Source organism: Spea bombifrons, chromosome 3, assembly GCF_027358695.1.
Source record: "Spea bombifrons isolate aSpeBom1 chromosome 3, aSpeBom1.2.pri, whole genome shotgun sequence".
Lineage (NCBI taxonomy): Eukaryota > Metazoa > Chordata > Amphibia > Anura > Pelobatidae > Spea > Spea bombifrons.
This window is the reverse complement of record NC_071089.1, coordinates 76,440,052-76,462,719: the sequence shown is the minus strand read 5'-3', so window position 1 is coordinate 76,462,719 and position 22,668 is coordinate 76,440,052. Positions and strand designations below refer to the sequence as shown.

General features: G+C 39.1%; 1 protein-coding gene across 1 annotated transcript in view; it reads right to left on the bottom strand.

Annotated features, from left to right (window-relative positions):
• DST (dystonin) overlaps positions 1 to 22,668 on the bottom strand; it is a 219,477-nt gene that overhangs the window by 119,344 nt on the left and 77,465 nt on the right. The window contains 1 exon segment of the mRNA XM_053458898.1: positions 8,930 to 9,096. Coding sequence (XP_053314873.1) covers positions 8,930 to 9,096 — 167 coding nt within the window.

The following is a 22,668-nucleotide window of genomic DNA, read 5'->3' as shown; positions in this document are numbered from 1 at the left end:
ATGCTATGAATGAGGATTTTAACCCCTTAAAAAAGCCCGTACATATACAGGCTCAAAATGCATTGTTTTCAATGGGTTTAGGGACCGCCCATTGTCCTTAAGGGGTTAATAAACTAAGAATTAATAATAGGAATTAAGGCAGGAGAGTTTAAATTCTGAAAAAGCCTGGAGAAAAAAAAAACAGGTCAACATCACTTTGACCTTGAGTATGCCCATGTCCAATTACTACTTACATTTTAAATTTCATGGACATCACAAGTGGCATTCATTTGGATAGTAACTCATTCATTTTGTTTAGTGTATACCCTTAAAACTAATATTTTACAGCAACAGTATTATGTAAATTACACAAAAGATCTGACTGGTAAAACAGTAACAAAAACAATAAGAAAACATATTCTTCTCCAACAATACTTTTAGAGAAAAATGTCACCTATCACTTGTAGCTATAATGGGCACATTTTGTAAATGTATTGCCTAACTGTATAATAAATTGCAAGCTTTCAAGGCTGCCCCCCCCCAATGCACTTTTATGTGTTAGAAAAGGGAGATAATGCAATAGGAGGGCTTGGGCAATAGAGTCAGAGTAATAGAAACATAGACGGTGGAAGAAATGTTGGCACAAGTAGAAAAAGAACAAGTGACGCTGTTGTTACATAGGATTGTTTCCACCAAACCTTGGGAGTTAGTCATTTTAAGAATTCTTTCTTATGAAGATCTCAGCCAGTCTTTGGACTCAATCCCACACTTGTTCACTTATCTAAACAATCCTCTCATTTTATCCATCACACAACCTCCTTACTGTTTAACACAGATGTGTCCCCAATGTGTCGCAGTACTGAAGGTCAGAAGACTACCAGTTGGACAAATAAAGCATCAGCAAAATAGGGGTTGTGCACAAGATCTCTATGTCTATAATTACTTTCCAAAAGTAAAAAAGACATGGCGTGTGGGAAAGGACAGCAGCGGGGCCTCATGTCTGGGGTGCAATTGGTCAAGGACCAAGACTGGTCATGATGGATACGACAAGAAACAGCCATAATGAATGCTGTTTGTCTCCCCATATGGCCAGAGATCATTATCCTGTGCGTAATGTCCTGCTAATATCCTGATGACATGAAGAAGCTTGAAACCATTACATATATTTGTTACTTTAGGGCAAACAAATATAGTAAATGCATTTTATTAAGCTAAGACGTGAAGAGGCATAAAAGAATGCTTACAACCTGCCTCCTTTTATAGCAATAAAAACAATGGTCTGATTCACCCTTCAGGAATATGACATTAAAAGGTTTGAAATGTGTTGGAGGCCTGCCGTAACATGTGAGGATTAGCATTATCCCCAAACTATATGCACAGGAACAAAACGATTTAGACGGGCACTAGGATATTAAAAGTAACGTGCAGGGAGCCAACATCAGAATATGACATCCTTGCATTTAGTGAGTGTGCAAGGAACACCATACCAAAACATTAGTATTACTCCACAGCAATCACATGACTATCCCAGGGAATTCACAGACATAATCAAACATGACCAGAAATCTGTGACAAAGCCTGAATTTGCCATTTGAAAGTTCTCTCCCTTCTCACCAAACCCTTACTAAGGATGCCTGAACTAATCGCCAAGACTCAGGAACATAGGGCAGAGATCTCAGGTGTTCTAAAGTAAACTAAATCTAATCTGTTTAAAAAAAAAAAAGCCAAAAGGAATTTTGATAAATCAGTTTAGTTATGCTAAAAGCTCACAGTTTACAGTGGCTAGTAGCCAGTTGCCTGAAAATCTTATATTACGCAAAAAAATAACTATTTTATATTTTTATATTTTATAAAAGAAAACAGCACAAGATTTTGGATAACTTGTTTTAATTTGATATAAGTAATAAACAATGGGGGGAATTCCTTTAAGTTTAAATTTACTATGTCCACAGGCTGCAGTCATTCATAGTGAGTTAGCTTTATATTGCCATGTTGCAACAGCACCATGTATTGTCTCCAATGACATGACTAGCTATATATATTCCACTTAAAGGGACAGTATAATGTCACTGCCACCCCACTATAACGGAGTGAAAAATCATCAAAGTGAAAAAATAAGGCACAAAGAAGATACAGCCCTGCTTCAGCAGCTGCCCTCCTCTTTCATAGTCTGACTATTCTTGCTACTGATTGGCTGGTTGGAGTAGCCAATAGGTGGCAAGAAAGTGCTTCCATTGAACTGACTTCACCCTAGTGTTGTCTAAGCTAGTGCTGGAGCTGAAGTATATCACGTACAGGGAGATGTGTTCAGCCAAACACATCTGCCGTCCTGCATTTAGTTGGGTGGGCATGATCCTCCATACATTTGCAAATGGGAAAACATGAAAATTTAAAGAGACCACACAGCTCTCATCTGCCTCAAAGGGTATACGATGGCTGGGGAGTCTCATTAAACAACTGACCTTACATTTTACGCCACAACAAACAATATCAATGAACCATTTTTATACGTTATGATTTACAATATATTTAGCTTTCAGGATCGAGATAAAAATGTATCGCATTCGCTACCATAATGACAAATGTCTGAACTATGCATAGTTTTGTGCTTACACGATACTTCCATCTCTACGACCAAATTTGGTTCTCATTTTTATCCTTGGTTCCGTTATATGAAAATACAAGATGTCTTCCGCTGTATCGTGACATTGACATGGAAGGATAACACCGTTTGGGTACTTACAAAGCATAGACCCACTCTCTGTAGGTACGCAGTCTGCCTTATACCAGTCGGCATGAATATAAAGCCTGCTAGCAGTTAGAAGTTGGCCTTGACAATCACAGGCAGGGACTGAAGACAGAGGTAAATATGACATTTGTATGTTCACTGGGATTTCTGTGCATGATCATTAGTGATCAATGATATCGTTGACCATCATGCCTATCATATCAACAACCAACAAATATGCATGGCCGTCCCTGTTTTTTTTGTTTGTTTTGAACTGACTTAAAAGGACAGTGTAGGCCCCTTGGCTGCTAAGGAAGTAATGAAGTAAGGATGGAAGCATACTTAGGTCCACTACACATCCAGTACATGCTCTGTAGCACCTACATTCATGTCAGCAGGAACAGCACCCAGTCATATGTATGCTATCTAAACATTGGTCCAAAGGGGAAAACTGATGGTAAATAAAAATGTGTTTTTTTGTTGTTAATGTAATAGATTTTATTATTAGATTAGATTTCTAGAATGCATTTATTCACACAGTTATCTTTGTGATATTAGAGTACACATATCATTTGTACACAATTTATTGTGTCAGGAAGCAGAAATCCAACAGTCCCCATGGAAATCATGGTCCACTGCTGCAGCGCTTTCTCCTTCGATGAGCGTATGTAACGGAACTCGCTTTGAAATAATCTGCCATTTTAAAACCATAATGATTAAACTTTGCCTGCAAAATTGTGAACTAATCCTTACTTATCCCTGCTTTGGACCTATTTAAAAAAACATTGCTTTCCCATTCTGCTTACTTGGCTAAACAGGGATTGCAGGGGGATCAAGAGAGACAGTCCGAGCAGTTAAATAGTGTAAGCATGTATGTTTCTAAAAGCTGTTTCTCGGAATGTTTGTGTTTCTGAGCTTTTTAGGACATTGGCCTCTGAGCTTCGTGGAGACTAGTGGTAATTATCATACTATGCAGGGAATAAAATAAATCCTGATATTCCACAGGACTAGCCACGGGCAGGAATTGCATGTGTTGTCAGTGTCAGAAGATTATATGTTGGGTTATGTCTAAAGAGTAATTCTTGTACGACTTCAGAAAAGTTGAACATTCCGTTCCTCCAATACTGATAAGAACCCTCCAGGCTTTGCTCTGAAGGTTGGTCCTATCAGCAAAGCAGCGATTAGTAAGGAGCCGTTCATACAGTGACAGTTAGTAGGAAGCTGTTGTACTTATCTTTCTGGCGTATGTCAATGCTTGTATAAACTGATACTGATATAACTGGCATTAAAGGCCCTTATAGACATTGTATAAGTAATCGGTATGCAATGCGTTTCCATGTATCTGCTGAAGCAGCTGCAGTAATGGGTAGCAGTGCTGCTTTACCACGGGTATCCTGATATTACTTTATACCAGAACGCTTGGCTCATTTATGCTGCTAGGCTGGATTCAGACCTTGATCTTGCAATTACCTGGGGTTTTGTACGTTTTGTGTACTGTGGGTTGATATCCTTGTATGTGCAAAAATACAAATTAATGGAGACACCAACTGGGCATGCAGTCGTATTTGCCAGATGTATATACATCCTATGCTCATTTTAGTTTATTTAGGACCTAACACATTCAGAGAATGAGAAATTCAGACCATGGCAGTATATAGTATATAGTGTTCTGTAGCCTGAAGTTGGTTACGCTCTGTACAAGTCTAGGTCCTTAAACTATATTTGACTGAAGACTTATTTTCTAACTTAAATAACCAAACAATGCCTACACCAATTTGCATGCAGTAAAATGCACTGGACTACATGCAAAACGGACTTCTATATGCCTTTAACATGAAAACAGTCCTGGACTGGGACTGCCCCTTTAAGAACCCTGCCTACGTACCAGAAGCATTGCCAGTAAGAGGGTGCCTTTTTTAATAAGCTTTTGGCTAAAACCAATCCTTGTGACTATACGCTGGGACGCAGTAGTCTGTAATAATATATTTCTTAACATGCCTAGCTTGTTGTATATTTATTAGTGTCAACATTTCATAGATCTCCATAAGTCTCTGTAGCTACATGAGGGATCAAGCAGATATTTGATTAAATAAATGATCAAAACAAGCCTGAAACTGAAAAATTGATCTAGGTATTATATGAATCTTGCATCTCTCCTCTGCACTAGCACTAGACAAGACAGCATCTTAAGTTTACAGAGGAACGTTCCAAGGCAAATACCTACTTTTATGTTCATTAATAATCAGATGATAGCGATAACAGCAGGGATGTTGATTCCTCACATATTTGTTTCATGCTATTTTTGCTACCAGGTTTTTAACCAAAACTCTTTAAAACATGAACTGTAAAAATCACTTTACTCATTTGCAAAACGTGACTCTTTAAGTTACAGTTTTAATTATTCTTGAGTTAAATTGCATATGCTCAGTTACAGAAGACTAAAGGAGAAGACATTGATAGGCTAAATGCCTTTGTTGCCATAGCAGCATTGAAAGCTTGGTTGGCTAATATTTTGGTGTAATGTACACAACAGTCTGCTGTGGCCAAGGATTGAGTCCGTGTGTACTGTCTGACTCACCAAAAGATGATATTGACTGCCCTGTTGAGATTTGATAATCCTTTGCCAGTGAAAATAGACATTTTTTTCTAAATTAAAGGAGAGAATACACTTGGAAGCACATTTGATTTCTTGCTTAAATTGAGATGTATTAGTAACTGTCAAGGTAGGTAAGAAGCAGTGGAAAGTCAAATGAACTAGTGATTTAGAAAATCAGACTCAAAGCCAAGAATACTGTATTTAGAACAGTCTCTCATATAAATTTAATTTATAGATCTCCATTCTAGCGCAATAGGGTACATAGCTTCTGGAAACCCCCTTTGTTTCCCATGGGCATTGAAAATGCAATGGTTTTTGCATATGGCTAATGTCTCCCCAGAGAAATGAGCCCTGTACAGACACGCCAATTTACTTTACCAATTCATTTATTGGCACAAAAAACTGGTAGTCCCGAAGACAGCACCTGGAACATCAAACATGAATTGTTTGCATAAGTTCTTTTTCATCTCTACAAGAAAAGACTAAACCCTAACAGATGAACTAATTTTGGCCAAGAGATTGTAACAAAGAGTTTGTATGTGTACAGTTAGTGAATGCCTCCGAGTTATTGTTTTGGTTGACTTTGTGGTGCATTGCCCCCCCTGCGGCGTGGGATCTTATCCATCTAGAAGTCTAGCTCATTAGCTGGAGTGTCTGTGTATGTCTCCCCAGCCTTTGTTCTCTCTGGGATTGTGTAATTTCTCATCAATATGGTTAAGTGATGTATATATTTTCTCCAGTGTTTCCCAAATGTAAATTATTTATGTCGTTGCATTGTCACTTACTCAATGGCTAACAAATAATATGAACATGGTATCCATGACTCCTTGATTGGTACATTCAAAGAACTTCTTGTGTAGCTTAACACATTAATGTTACAGTTGTCCATGTGACGATACAGTGGAGAACATCTTGTATTTTCATATCACGGAACCAATGATAAAATGAGAGCCAAATTTGGTCATAGAGATGGAAGTATTGTGTAAGCACAAAACTATGCATAGCTCAGACATTTGTCTTTATGGTAGCGATACATTTTTATCTCAATTCCGAAAGCTAAATATATTGTAAATCATAACATATGAAAACAATCCATAATAATATAATACGCTTACCCAAACATCATCTTACCCAGTCTGCAGCAGAAAACATAATACATACCTAGTTTGGTGGCAATTAACTTGTTTCAAGTCTACATCCATATTGCTCAATGGTAGATGACAGATAATTGCGAAATTGAACTGTCTAATGCTATAGGCAATACTTCATTTAACGGTTATATCATATAGACGTTTCAGATCACAGCGTGGTACTTTGTTTTACATACACTCACTGGCCACTTTATTAGGTACACCTGTTCAATTGCTTGTTAACACAAATAGCTAATCAGCCAATCACATGGCAGCAACTCAATGCATTTAGGCATGTAGACGTGGTCAAGACAACTTGCTGAAGTTTAAGTGACTTTGAACGTGTCATGGTTGTTGGTGCCAGAGGGTCGGGTCTGAGTATTTCAGAAACTGCTGATCTGCTGGGATTTTCATGCACAACCATCTCTATGGTTTACAGAGACTGGTCCGAAAAAGAGAAAACATCCAGTGAGCGGCAGTTCTGTGGACGAAAATGCCTTGTTGATGTCAGAGGTCATAGGAGAATGGGCAACTGATTCAAGATGACAGAAAGGCAACAGTAACTCAAATAACCACTCGTTACAACCAAGGTATGCAGAATACCATCTGAGAGCACAACACGTTGAACCTTGAAGCAGATGGGCTACAGCAGCAGAAGACCACACCGGGTGCCACTCCTGTCAGCTAAGAACAGGAAACAATTTGCACAGGCTCATCAAAATTGGACAATAGAAGACTGGAAGAATATTGCCTGGTTTGATGACTCTCGATTCCAGCTGCGACATTCAGATGGCAGGGTCAGACTTTGGCGTAAACAACATGAAAGCATGGATCCATCCAGCCTTGTATCAACGTTTCAGGCTGGTGGCTACTTCCAGCAGGATAATGCACCATGTCACAAAGCTCACATCATCTCAAACTGGTTTCTTGAACATGACAATGAGTTCACTGTACTCCAATGGCCTCCACAGTCTCCACATCTCAATCCAATACAGCCTTTGGGATGTGGTGGAACGGGAGATTCGCATCATGGATGTGCAGCCAACAAATGTGCCCTGTACTGTAAGTGTTACGCATCTTTGTTATGCAAACAGTTTAGTGAGCCCTGGCATGCTAATGATTTTATATTTCTGCTGACCACTTTATCCATTTGACTCTTTATTGCTCAGTACAATTATATGACCTGGTAATGTCATTGGTCTATAAAACCTGTTTGTTACAGTTCCAGAAATGTACAGAATCCTCTGTATTAGGATAAATCACATAATACAGCAGAGAAGAGTAAGGCAGAGCATGGTGCTCCTTTGCCTCTGCGTCCTTTAGGTCCTCAGCATAGTAAGCACATGCTTTACCTTCCTTGTTCCACCAGGAAGGAATGTGAATCATGCACGGGCCTGAGTGCTGGGAACATGTTTAAACACTGAGCCAAATGAATGCAGCAGCAGGCTAAAGAAGCTTCCAGAAGCCTATTCCATAAATTATGGCCTTTCTGTACCAGCAACTAAGAGCTTATATCTGATCTGATGGAAAAGTCGAAATACTCAGCTCGCTAAGGGGCAGAAAACCTAATTGATTCAAAAGAAAACATACCTTTCTCTCCTCATAGTACTACACCCTTAATATGAATAACTCCTTCCCATAAACATAAGCTCATGCCAGCTGATGACTTCAGTCTACTGGATGATGTCTTTAATGATGTCTTTTCTGGTAGACCTTGATCTTCAAGAGGCTACACGCTACATTAGAACTATGGTTATACATATTCTGACTAACCCAAACCATGTATAAACTACCATTAGACGGAGGGTCCCTGGTGAAATTCATAGGGGGGATATACAGTATTCATTTCACACCATTATTACCCATAAAACAGATTACAGAATAAATGTAATTAGCTGCTTTTTGAGAAAACATGCTATAAAAGCATTTTGAAGCTACATTGTATCTCTAATCTGGGAGGATATTCAACATCCAACTGCATTATACTTTAACTTCTGCACACTGCATGCTCAATAATTTACATGTAGCAGATCTTATATCACAAGCATTAGGAAATATCTTTCCCCAGAAAGTACATAAACAGTCAGTTTTCTAGCTCCTATTTGATCAGCATTCCAAACTTATTCAAGATCTGACACAGGCAACAGACATGACAAACCTCCTAACCAAACAGCGCATCACAGTAGCTACTAAAGAACATTCCCACCCTAAATATTCTAAAATTCAGTTTGCCACACTAGGAATCCCAAGCGCTCGAACCAGCAACAATTAATATTTATTAGCAATACAGCACTGCCACTGTTTAACACTTTGCCAGCTTTTGTGGAAACATTTATGTCATCTACCTGGCGGCCCTCACCTACACCAGTGTCAAGTCCAAGCTTGTTATCACTGTTATACAAGAATGAAAAGGAAGAAAACAACTTGAAGACCGGAACAACAGAGCGAAGATACTCCAAGCACAAGAAGTTAACAAAGATAACCATTGTGTCATACCTGTATCGATGAATGATGGCATTAAATAACCGGCCATCTCTCCAACAGGTGGTGAAGTTTTCACAGCGTATTCCGCCATATCCTTCTGTATTCTGTTGTGTCCAAAGGAGCAACTTCTCTTTGGCAGACATATCCTCTGACTCTCCGGTAACATGGATGTCAGAAATCTAAAGTCAAGTAAAACAGGTGTTATAAATAATCCCAAGAGAAGCTCATTCATTTGATCCATCATACATGTTTTACGTGTTAATTCATATACAACCATCTCAAAATGTACAGCTATTTCTCAAACATGTCACCAAACAATAGATGAAGGATGTGAAACATAGTTTAAAAACACTGCCGATGAGATAATAAGCTTTGCTGATACTTGGAACAGACTTGGCAGTAGAATGGCAGAAATGAGTGGCACTCGTTCCTTTACCAGACCTGATTGCCTCCTATGTAGTTTAGGACTATGACTATCGCATGTGACCCACATTACTCTGTATCTCTTGTGATGCTACCCAACGTTTGACCTTTCTGGACTCTCCATATTTTCACATGCAATTACAGCTAAACTATAAAAATTTTCACTACCTTCAACCTATGGGCTGTAATTTGTAAAACTGCAGTTTGCGGACAAGAAGAACAGTCCAACTCCACTCTTTATGATATATTATAAAGGGCTAGCCCCACTGAGCTCGTCCTGCCTTAGTTGGTCCTGCATAAAGCATGGGAAAAAAAGCGAATATACTGATTTAACACCATAGAGACAACCTCCGATCTTTCTTCTGCAAGTTGGTCAGCCCACCTCCACCATATATGAACTTTGTGCCACTCATAGATAGATGTAAACACCCAGGTGTGACCCAGGATGTTTTTAAATTCATAATACACCCATAATGGTCCTCCCGCAACTCCAATCTGCTCCGAGAAGTACAATTTTATATGCCATTCAAACTCTTTTGCCCTGGACTTGTCAATTGCCTTAAATATATATATATATAAAAAAAACAGGGTGATAATAATTAAATAATTGTTTTATTATTATTCTTGAAAATAAATAATTGTATCCTAAATACAATATGTACACCCAATTCTTTTATTCAAAATTAACTGCTGTGTGTATTCTCAAACAGAAATGAACATAGTGGTAAAATGAACAGTTGGATCAAAAGATCAGCTGCCAGCATGCAAGTACTTTATTTATTCTTTTAAAGTAACCATGGAAACCAGCAACTATATTAGGCATCCAGCCACATACATTAATCCTTATAAATAGCCACCAGGGATTAATCTTTTTTGTTTTTATTAAAGCAGGCACTGCAGATCAGTCAGTAACCTGATCAACAGCGTTCTGTCTTCCATGACTGATCTCAACAGAGTTGTATAATCGTAAGTGTGAAGATTCTGGACTGGTGCTAAAGACTGCCGCCAGTCACATCTCATTCATGCCTTGAGGAGAAGAGAGACATGTTGAGGAGAAGAGAGATAACTTCAGAACAGGAGATTGATAAGGTAATGCTGATCTCAGCTTGCATGAGCTGTACTTTACAAATAAAAATACCAAAACAAATTGCACTCATTCACACAAGTGTTGAGCACTTCTATAACAAATTAGTTATGGTAAAAGTTAAGATGATAGTTCCCCTTTAAAGAAAAGACTGATAAACTATAATCACAAAGCTCTTAATACAGGTACATAATCTCATACAGGGTAACCTGCCGTCATTTTGAAGGGGCAGAGCCAATTAGCTGTACAGAGTGTAAGACCTGGCCTCTCACCGACTTTAACTTCAAGCCGGAGAAATGCGCCCTCTTAATGGGTGTTAGCGAGTTGAGATGTGATTACGCACAGTTTAGGGATTAAGCCCCTATGAGATATAAACAGATATTCATGTTACTTCTCTGATGTCATCCTGCCTGCATTACCTCTACTTATTATTGGCTGACTCATCAAGCATGGACCCTTGAAAGCCCACCCAGAGCCAATCCTTTCTGTTAAGTGACAGCTGTGACAGCCAATTGCTGTGATCATGTTAATGTTGCTGTTTTGTGAACAAATGCTTTGACAGCACTACTTCATGGTGCCAACGTGTGTGAGCTGTTACATAGCAGCCAGAGGATCAAAACAAAGGGCCGCTTTTGTTTATACACGTGGTCTATGTTTTGTCCAGCTTAACTCAGTCTCACATCAAGTTGTTTATTATTATTTTATTTTTCAAGATAAAAATTCCACAAACATACTGAACGGCAATATTTCATTCAAATCGGTATTAAAACTCATAGATTGTCCCAATACTTTAATTGGCAGGCACTATTAAGCAATGAATAGAAGGAATGGTGGGCTTGATTCGATTACCTGAATAAATCTAATTTGGCCTCAACGGTGTAACAAATAACTCACTAAGCAATTTGATGGCCTGAGTAAACCTTGATGGGTGTCCGGAGGAAGGGCCAGAGGGCTCACTAACTTACTCTCTATCTTCCATGCTGTTATGGTTTTTACTTTGGATCAATAAAAGCTAAGTTTTATGATTGAAGACTCCAGGCTCTGCTTTTCTATCTACTTGCGGATCGACGGTAGTCTGGCTGATATACTTGTTTCAGTGTCAGTCAGGGGAGTGCAGTACAATTCTGTAAACCCCTGCTGTCAGAGTGGTTTGGTCTGCTCTCTTCCTCTAGTCTGGTAGCTGCTCCTTTACAGGCACAGAATCCCCATGTAGTCAGAGGCACAGTTTGCATGCTGCAGACACAAGGTAGTTTGTTTCAAACATACATTGCAGCTACGGTTAGTTAATACTCCAGCTGCGGAGACATTTCCCATGACTCTGTATCTCTGGTATGTTAAGCATCATAGGAAAGTGAGTACTCAACAACTAGAGTCCCAAAGGGTAGCTTTTATATAATTATGGATTGGTACTACGGCTGGTGTAGAATGTACATCTCACTCAGTAACTTTCAGCAGATATTTTGTTAGCTGAACATCATGGGAATTGTAGATATAGACTGGGGTTGTGGTGGCCTATCATGACCCCCATGATATACAGTCAGTCATTACTGGCTGAATACCATAGGAATTCAAGACCGGGGTAGTTGTGGCTAATCTAACCACAGATATTGTAAACTAAAGTTCTAACGTTGCTCAGGTACAATTTGGTCTGTTAGCTACTACTTCCATGGTCATAACTTGGAACAGTTGTTACAAGCTTCCCATCTGAAGTGGCTGCAATCAATATTTTCTGTGGCAACAACGCTCTCCAGTATCATCTTATGCTTTTCCTTTGATGTCATTGGCGCTTCATTATTTTGGCCCCTCTCATGATGTATATTGTGATGTGATTATATGCTTTTTGTGCGTTTTGGCTGTGATTGGTCTTTATTTGCTTTTAGTCTGGGGCCATTCTGCACTTTCATCATAGGCTTTTTATCTCTGAAGTGAATCCCTCCAGCATGTTACTACTTACTGAATGGTGTATACAGGCCTATATAGGTATATCGGCATATATAGATATGCTATCCCTTTAACTGCGCTCTCTAGTAGGTTAAGCAAATAAGCCTTAAGAGATCTGTCACTTTATTTTTTTCCTCAATCAAAGAAGAACACACACAGATTTTAAGGAGCTTTTTTTAGTTTCTATGGCAACAACTGGGCTAGCATCTCCTTTTGTGTCACGTTAAAAGGACAGTCTAATACCCCAAACAGTCTCACCAATGATGGATGCATATTAAGGTACTTAGTAAATACTTTAATAGATACTGCTTCACCTGAGCTGCAGAACGCTGCCCCATCTGCTCGATGTTTGTGCTACTTTTAGCTGAGAGAAGAAGTGTGTGACATCATTAGGAGCGTAGGGGGTCATTTTAGACCTCTTGCGAACCTCACCTTGGCCAAAGCATGAAGCATATAGAATAGTGATTTTAATGAATCACTCTATGCCTTTGCATGCAAAAAGAAGTAAAACACAAGGTAACACCAGCTATCTTATGCATTAAAGTGCTTATCATGGCTGGAGTGTGCCTTAGTGTTCTGGGGGAGAATCAGGGATAGCACAAAATCTTTAAGTGAACATTTACACATCATAGACCCCGTCTCTAAAATTTGTTCCTAACTCCTATACTTCTAGCTAAAGTATTTTCTGCAGCCCTTCCAGGCAGTCCAAACAATCGCGTCAGGTGACTAAAATGTTCCAGTATAACATGATGCAAGCTGGAATGATGTAAGTCAAGTCTGATTTTTACATAGACGTAAACAATAGACTACGTTCCTGATACACAATACTGTTATAGAGAGAGAGACTTTTTAGAGCATAAAGGGAATGTGCATAATAAGACAAATAAACACGCCAGAATTGCATATTTCACAGAGCGCATCCATAATAACACATTACTATGATGCCGTTAAATTGAAAGAATTCATTTTAGTGATCAAAATTCCTAAAATTAGAAAATATGGTGTAAGCCTGAGAATGCCATGATGTAATTTAAGATCAGATCTACAACGGAGGCATATGCAAGCGCGAACTGTTGTCAGCCGAGTTGTTATGTGTGTGTGTCCAAAGAGCCGACAAGCTAAATCTTTACACATTATAATGTAGTCAGGCAGACACAAATACACACATTTTCACTTTAAAGAACAGTGAAGAATGACTTGGAATAACAATTGCAGATACGCATGACATTTTAAACTTTTCCATATGCTTCCGTGAATTAATGCACTTCACTGGAAGCAGTATTCATAAGCAATGATTTTGTTCTTCCTGTTTAAATCTATAAATGCCCAGCTGGCTCTTACGTTCCAGTGCAAAGTTCAGAGCCACGGATTGTTTAATGAAACAGGGGTCACAGTCACCTTAGCCTCACACACTCCAAAATCACACACGTAGAGGGAGGAAAGGGCTCACACAAAAAGCACCCCGGCCTGGAATCAACTGATCTGCAATAAGTATAATAATACGGTGACATGTACTGAGACCATTGCTACTGTTACCTTAATCCTCCGAGGAGGGGAGCAGCGAGATGAACCATCCTTTGTAAAACAAGGTAAATCGGACACGTAAGAAGGCCTCTCTATGTCACCAGTTGAGTATATCCTAGCATGGAACAAACGCTCAGCACTGTTGTTCTCCTTCGTTAAAGTGGGATCACTCTTAGACAGATGTTCATCGCTTCTGTTTACGTTAGTGGACGTCGGACCTGTAATGAGGTCATCAGCAGAGGAACGCAGTGCTTTTTTAGGATAGCAGAGATTTGCAGGATTATGGAATGTTAATTCATTTGGAATGTATGGAGAAGAAGGAGTTCTGTCCTTGTGAAGAAAGCTATGTTTTTTTCCCAGGCTGCCTTCCTCTTGTGCGCTCGATTGTGTATCACCAGCTTCAGATGAATCGTAGTGAACAGTAATAGGGAGTTCCACATCTGGCAACTTAAAACCAGAGCCATGTTTAGAGAAATGTCGGCTGTCATCGCAATTGCCAGGGATGTCGTTACTCACGGACAGGAAAAAGTCTTCAGACACACGACCGTTTCCATTCCTTTCTGTAACGCAGTCTGTGGATCTCATTCCATTTTCTCCTTCCTTCGTTCTGTTGGACTTTTTCCTTTTAAAAAATCTCCTGCCTGGAGAGTGTTTTGCAGGGCTCAAGGGAGCCTTGGAAGGATCGAAGGTATGCTCCTCCTGAGATCGAACGCATCCACAGACATTTCCCATTTGTGTATATAAAGGAAGCACATCTCTATATACAGATCACAATAACATCTCTCGAAGGTCTTGCACAGGCAGAGTCAAATAAGCATTGTGTTTCCTCGCAGACAGATCACTCCCAAGCTCAGCAGCGTGTAGCCATTTTGGTAGCTGAGAAATGCACACGTAAGAAATGTCATGGCTGGGTGCCCAGGGCAGGCCTGTCTCTCATTAGATGTTGACTTATTCCTGGCCACCAATCCTCTTAGGCAAACGCTTAATTGCCTCTGTGCTAAAGCATGAAGTAAGGCTGATTATAGCCTTCCAAAGGCAGGAACCACGAGCATGTGACTTGAAAACTGTCAGATGCTCTGGAGTTTCACTTTAGCTATTTCTACCTGACACATGGCATGGAGCAGATTAACCTTTGGAACCATAAAGGAGAGTCAGCGATCCAGAGCAAACACGAATCGAGGAAATAAAGCGATTAGGTCATTTTTTTCCCAGATTTTTTTTTTACACTTCAAATACTAGATTTTACATTTAGCTAATCTTTTAAATGTAATCAGCTTTGAACTACACGAGAAAGCAATCTACAGTGGGCAAATTAACAACGTCACTTTAAGGGGCATTACATAAAGTCCGTGAACACATCTTAGGGAAACCTTAACACGTCGGTAGAAGAGCAGATCATCTAAAGATGTGCATTTTAAAAAATTTAAATTTTTTTTGTTTTTTTTTAAGTGCTAGCATAACAGTATGGAACCACTGGAATATCAATGGGAGGCAGCTGAAACCCCTACTTACACTGCAATGCAAACTGGGGGCAACTGAGCAACAATGCTGAACTCTAATAACCCTTTACGTTTCACAGCCAAAACTGCAAAAATCACTGTCAGTGCTGCTAAAATCCTATTGCTGGTGCTTAAGCACACGAGTTCCTTCACATCCATAGATAGTGTATGCGCCTTCTTGGCTCCTATTTTCTGTGTGACTGCCAAAATCTACATGAACAGGTAGGGCTTGACAGTTGGTCACCCCACCATGTTTGATAATGTGATGCAATGTAGATTAGAAATGGACATGTTCCATGTCATGAAGACAGAATGAGATGCAAGGAAGGTGTCAAGAAGTAAGGGCAGCAGTAAAGATTCCACACGATGTGTCACCTTTTATAAATATGCTTCTTTTTCACTCTGTTTCTGTAAAAACTCTTACTTTAATTGAGCCAGCAAGCAGCATAGAAACAAATTCTATCATTAATATACTTCTTTAAATATTGGGTATCCTACACGTTTAGTAAAATAATACTGAGTAGGAGCACATCTATGGCCTAGAAGTCCCAGTATGAAGCGGGACCTCCGCCAATCAATCAGTAAGGATCATTTATCTGAGAGCCAGCAGTTGTACAGCTAATTACTGAATCCTTGTGACGATAGGAGTCTGCAGAGAAAGGGAACACAAACTTCAGGGGCAACCACATGTCATCCTCACAGTTGTACAGGGAGCACTTGCTATGGTGATATTATCATACTATTTTCTATATCACTTGCTTTGTTCCACGTTCTTCAAGGGCTTCACAGAACTTTACCCTAATACTTGGGTAAAGCTGAGTCACAATGTTATACTTTGAACATCTAATAATGTGCTTCCTACCCATGCTGAGTAATCAGTTGGTCAGTAATAACTTCTCACAAGCTGCAGTTACACATTATTGAAAGCTATAGGAAGCCATATTTGGAAGGGGGAATTATTTCACCGTGACACAACTTCAAGGTGAAGGATTATTTTAGTCTTCAAATTCCAAACAGCAAACAGTAAAGATCACATAACACGTTTCTATTCACAGCCCTTCTCATGCATGTGGGACATATGTTTAACTCTTTATTCTTCAGATCAAAGTGGCTAAACGTTAGTAGCAGTGATCACCAGTCATTTCCAAAACCAGTTTAATTATCAAAGGCTTTCTGGGTTTTTTAAGAAAGTGGACATTTTATGTCAGCATAGGTTAGGTCAGTATTGAGTGGCCAAAACACGTGCGGTTATTACCCTGTCCAGACCCCTACTCCCCTCCTCTCACTTAACTTTTCTTCGGCTGCCAGAACCAATTCTCTTCACCAAAGGGGAGGAACAACTTGAGGAATATTCATAGATATCCTGTAGTAGTAGCAGTAGTGGTTAAAATGGCTTATAGACAGGGACTCAAATACATGGAATTATTTTGTATACCGAACTGTAAGATACAGCTTTAAGCCATTAAAGGTGTGATGCAGCGTAGTCATCTGTTTAATCGGCACTTACAGGATTAATGCATGTCCCATTCTGCGGTATACTGCTGTGAGTCATGATATATACAATTGTTTCTGTCTGCATTCTTGAAATCAGTTTGAAAAATATCTCATTATTCTTTCACCACAAACTTTCTGGCAGCAACACATTTGGGCACCATCTCGTGAACTATATATCATCGCCAGTTCTTACTGTGCATCGTGCAGTATACCTATTAATGGTACTTACACCATTTGGCATTGGTTTTTTAAGTTCTCGTAAGCGCAGCTCCAAGTGATATGTTACAACGATAAGAAAGCATTAGTGTTTGATTATATACAATGTATAGTGGCCTTCTAGACTAGTTTTTTTTTTTTTACACTAAAGTGAATGATGTGTAATATTAACCCCTTAATGACAAAGCCCGTACATGTACGGGCTCAAAATGCATTGTTTTTAATGGGTTTAGGGACCGCCCAAGGGGTTAAGAAGCAATATTTTGAAGGTATTTTGGGTTTCACAGACAAGCACATAGCACCCTGGAGATCATGTTTGCTCCCTGTGGCTATGTATTTCAGCAGCTGCACTTGTTTAACCTTTTGATATAGAAAAGGGCAGAGCACAGCATTATTTGCTCCAAGGGTTAAAGACGATTTACGCACCCCCATCCAAAATACATTGCAAAACTATATTTACATATATGGGCTAAATAAATAATTTGAAACCAGGGTGAGAGGTCTCATTAATCATATATGTCCATTGAGTGTCCCTGGATAGCAGATTACGTTCTCTTGATCGTACTTAATAGCAACAAAAATAACAAAACATCCTGCAGATTGGCAGGTCTTTCTTATCATGAATCCATGCACAAATCGTCAGCATGAAAGCATTTCTTTAATAGAACTAGATGACTTTGTAAAAGGTTAGGTAGGTTTGGAAGTCATGAGCACAAAGAGTTATATGTTTTAAAACATCCCTGGAGAATTATTTATTTTTCACCAACTGTGGTCCATTTTGGTTCCCAGAAGAAAAAGAAGATGCTGGGCTCAATAAATAAATAAACCAATTAAAAATACAAGAAATTATGAAATACAAAATCAAGGTATAGCTCAAGAATGAGAATTTCCTCTTCTCCTATATTTCCGTTAGTGCCAGCAGAGCTTTCACACATATAAAAAGCTGGAATGATTTCTCAGTCTAAAAAAGCTCTTTTTACTGTATACAGCCCACTCATCAATCTGAAAATAAGGTGTGTTACAATTACAATTGTATTATATCTTTCATAACAGAAAGACAGAGCTACATATTCACACACACTGTAGGTTATGGGATATGTGTAATATATAAAACAGTAACCTTTGTACCAGGGCATACTGGGCCACCATCAGGGAGGTAAAGTCGGTATAGCTGTATAAGGCCCAGCATCTTTGTGGCCTTTTTGGGCCCCCACAGTCCAACACCCTTGGGAGTAGGGAGAGTTGTGCTTCTTTTCAACATGGTGTGCTCTGGAGGTGGATTTTCTGTTTTATGGAGAGTACCTTGGATATTAACTGACTCTGATGGACAGTGGTGGGGAAGATGTCCAATGGTGGCCCTCTCCATATAGATTTTTTGGAATTATGCCACCATTTGACCAGGCCGGAAGGTGATGCAACTCAGAATACAGTTTTGTGAGGATTTTTGGTGTAACTGTACTGGCGTAACATGCCTACGGCGCACATGACCAACAGGCACACGACAGATTACACGCTCCACCACAATCCTTCTGTTTTACAAATGAACCTGTTGCTAAAGCTATTCTGCAAGAGGCACGACTTGTGCTTTACTGATATATGAAAATGTTGGTTCTTTTTCTTTTGCATTATTAAGCATCCATATCACAGTGTTAATCTTTACACACCTCGCAGTGTACATTCCTTAGCCTGAGGTGATGCAGTAGCGTACAGCCACTAGTAATAGAAGGCCAGCTGGTGTGTGTGCAAGTCTCTCTCCATCTAACCTTCAAGGAACATGTGCTATTTTTACTTTGTACCAAACCCTGCTAATGAACTCTATATAGCTGTCTCTTAAACATTATATGTTCCTGTCATTCTCGATCCACAGAGAGCCCATAGCTAAAAACTGTCGCCTGGAGGAGCGGACGCCAGCAAACACTGCTTCAGTGTCAATGTCTGCATGCTGAATTGGACTAATGGCATGCGAGGACGAGATTTCTATAGTGGCAAAAGCACAAGGGCCCTATAGAAATGTAATCTGATAGTAAACAGCTCCAAACAAAATGTACTGGGATGTCACAATGTATAGCCGAACAAGGAGAATTTGATAGATTTAGACCACAGATAATTGGCTATATGGTTGAGAATTGGAAACCCTGGAAGCAAGCCCTGGCTGGTAAAGGCCTTACTATATGGGTTGTGCGATGTGCATTAAGGAAACAAATAGTTAATTAAAGCTGACAATGTATATATTCCACTCTTGCTTAGTAGCAAGTGAAGTTGAAATGTTTACTGCTGTCCTTCTAAGGACACATGAATCTATATGATAGCGGTGTGTTCCCGTTACGTTTTTGTGGCGTCCTCATGCGTTTGCTATGATATTGATATGTTCAGGATAAATACTTCTCCACGCGTGTGATAAATTTACCGCCAGTCATGTGTGGCTCAGAGAGCCATGTGCACGTGTGAAGAAAAATCTCATTTATTTCAATAGGAACTCTGAACTGCCATTGATTGGTTGCTTCAACAATTGTTAAAGGAGGGCAACTGCAGAGCTGCAGCTTTTACCTCAGGCAAGCACTTTATTTTATGTTTTCATTTTTGAAGGATGCATTTTAAAGTACTCACAGAGTTCTTTAATATACATTCTTTTATAGTGGTGCTGTCAAGGACAATAAATGTATATAAACATTAAATGGAATGTAATTAAAAAATATATAGGCACGCTTTTTAATCCCGTGCAATCCTAATGCAAACATATTTTGTTTACTGACTAACTTCAAAGGGGGGTAGTTAAATTATACAGTATGTCAATACAGCAGTTATACTGTTCAAGGACATTTAGTTCAGTTTATATGCATTCCTATACTCTATCTAAGCACGGCCACCAAATAACCTACACACAGACCAGAAATGTCCCTCATCCTTTTGCCCTTGCTTTGGGATCAGATCTTCAAGCTACATGAAAACCATTCCTTTGAACTGTCAATAATTGCTTGGGTGATCATTTGCAAAAAAGTAAGGACTACTTTACCATGGGAATCCAAGATCTGTGGTAAGAGTGGACAACCTAGCCCTCAACATAACCATAATCAACTTCATGTAGTGAGGTTCTATGCTTTCTCTCAATCCCTCCACAAAGAAGGGAGCAACAGCTCAAAGGGACCCCCCAGTCAACATATGGCCTTTACTGGCACTTGATAGCTAAGAGGTCACCTTAAATATTAATTATGCCCCCTTACTTCAAGACATCTTTGGACCATGGAAAGGTGGGGGGTTCTACTGCAGCTTCTCCCTAAGGTACTTCCATATGCATGTACTGCTCAGGAGGAAGGCACAATATTTTACAAAATGTACATTAAAGCTAAGTTAATTTACTTCTGTTACCAAGCTCTTTAAGTCTACGGTGCCTAATAGTTGTTTTAGTGATGATACAAATGCAGATTAATATTCTTGAAATGAGCCTCCAAGAGTCATTATACGAAAGGTATGCAATCCATGGCTTGGAGACAGTACTAAAATACTTGACTACAAATCTAATGAAAATAAAAGTCAGAGTTATTCTCCTGACTCCAAAATAATTGATTCAAGAAGTAACAAGAAAACTCCTTGAAGCGTGCCTGGTAGCGTCTACTAAAGGGAATGCGTTCACGGGGCGACAGGTGCAAATGTTAGAAAGACAGAGAGAGAAAAAAAACTCAAGCAAGCTTTCAGTGGATTTTGGAGGACTCAGCAAATTAAAACATGTAACAAGAGTTCTGAACTCAACAAAGATATTTCAAATATTTGTGATTTGCAAATGATTAAATTAATAGATTATTGGGTCTTGGCAATGTATCAAAGAATAATAAGGATACAATTTGTAAAAAAAAAAAAAAAAAATTGGTCTAGACTAAATTAAGATTTTTTAATACACCCAACCTTTTTTTTTCATACACCCAATAGGAAACTGACAGATCTATGTCTCATTAATAACTTCGTATCCAAGTGTTTTTCATAGATAAACACCAAAGAAATGACATATTGTTTTGTTTTTGTTTTTTTGTTCAGGACAAGTAGGGCTTTTTATGAAACCATATTTATACATATAAAAAAAAAATATTTACTAACACTATAATTTACAAAAAAAAAATGACTAAAAACTTACTCCAATACTTTTGGAAAGGTGATAGAAATAACCCGTGCTGGTGGTCCTCTTCGGGATTTTACTTGTATCTAGAGGGCACTCCTGATGATGTTATGGTGACATCATATGAATTTATTATTTAGTATTAATATACGTATGTTATTATTGTTTTTTTACTTTAACACTCCCCTTTTCTTATTCTAATCACACATCGATGAGGAAGCAGGGCTCTGGAGCAGTACGTATGATCTACTAGGAGGTGGTTCTTTAAAGACCCTATAGGACAATAAAGACAAATGATTTGGGCATTGAAGCAGCTCTCACTAAACACTGTAGCTGTCAGCTCGAAGCCTGTTCTCGAATGAAGTGGCTTATAAGATGTGTACAGACCCATAAACAACATACTGGTTTTATCTGGGGACTGTTGTTATTGTTGCTGTTTCAGGATCTAATGGTGTCGCCACACATAGGCCAAGCAGCACCCAGACAGAAAGTATCTCTGTGTCCTCCACACACACCCCATGTCTTTCTTTATAATTAGAATGCCAGTGTAGGCCTACATAAAAGTTAAGGAAGACCACTAGAAATGTGCATGTCGGTGAGTCTGGTCCGTGTGGCAAGAAGTAATAGTCTTAGATCTAAGGAAGTTCTACCTCACTAAAGGCGGTGTAGAGAAATGATGCTGTCTTCCATAAGAAGTGGTAGAGGTTAACACAATGTGGTAATTTAAACGCATGAGATAAGCATAATGCTATCTTGAATATAAGACAAGTCCAAGGAACATTTCAGGTTTAACCCCCTAAGGACAATGGGCGATCCCTAAACCCATTGAAAACAATGCATTTTGAGCCTGTACATGTACGGGCTTTGTCATTAAGGGGTTAAGGTTTCCACAGCAAGGAAAAATAAGAAGGCTGGGGATTGGAGCCATAAAATCCTGTTTTTATGTCACAATGGCGCTGAGCTATTAACAATTTAGGATCTTTTAAGGTAAAAAATTAACCAAATTAATGGTGTCTTACCCATGAACACAGCTTAAAAATTAAACCACCCAGTTTAAATGTAGGAGGTACGCATGATAAAGCATAACAATTTGTAAAATTGACATTGGAAGAGATTGGCAAATCAGAGACTTTTCTTCACAGTTGGCACAAATAGCTTCATTCAATCTTTATCTTCTGAAAAAACAAAGCATTGCCAAGAGACATGCAGCATCTAGCAAAACCAAACCCTTCTGCGAATTCTGATCTCATCACTAATGAATGCTGCGCTTATTGGCTACAGTTCACAAACAGTATACTAAGCCTGTTTACGGGTGTAAGAATGTATTCCACAACATCAAACATATACACCTACATACTAATGATATTCCAAGACTCAACTTTCCACAACTTGGTAAGCAAGCTAAAGGAACACATTTTTCCAGCAGCATTACAGTAACGCCCAAACTTTAATTCAACTACTA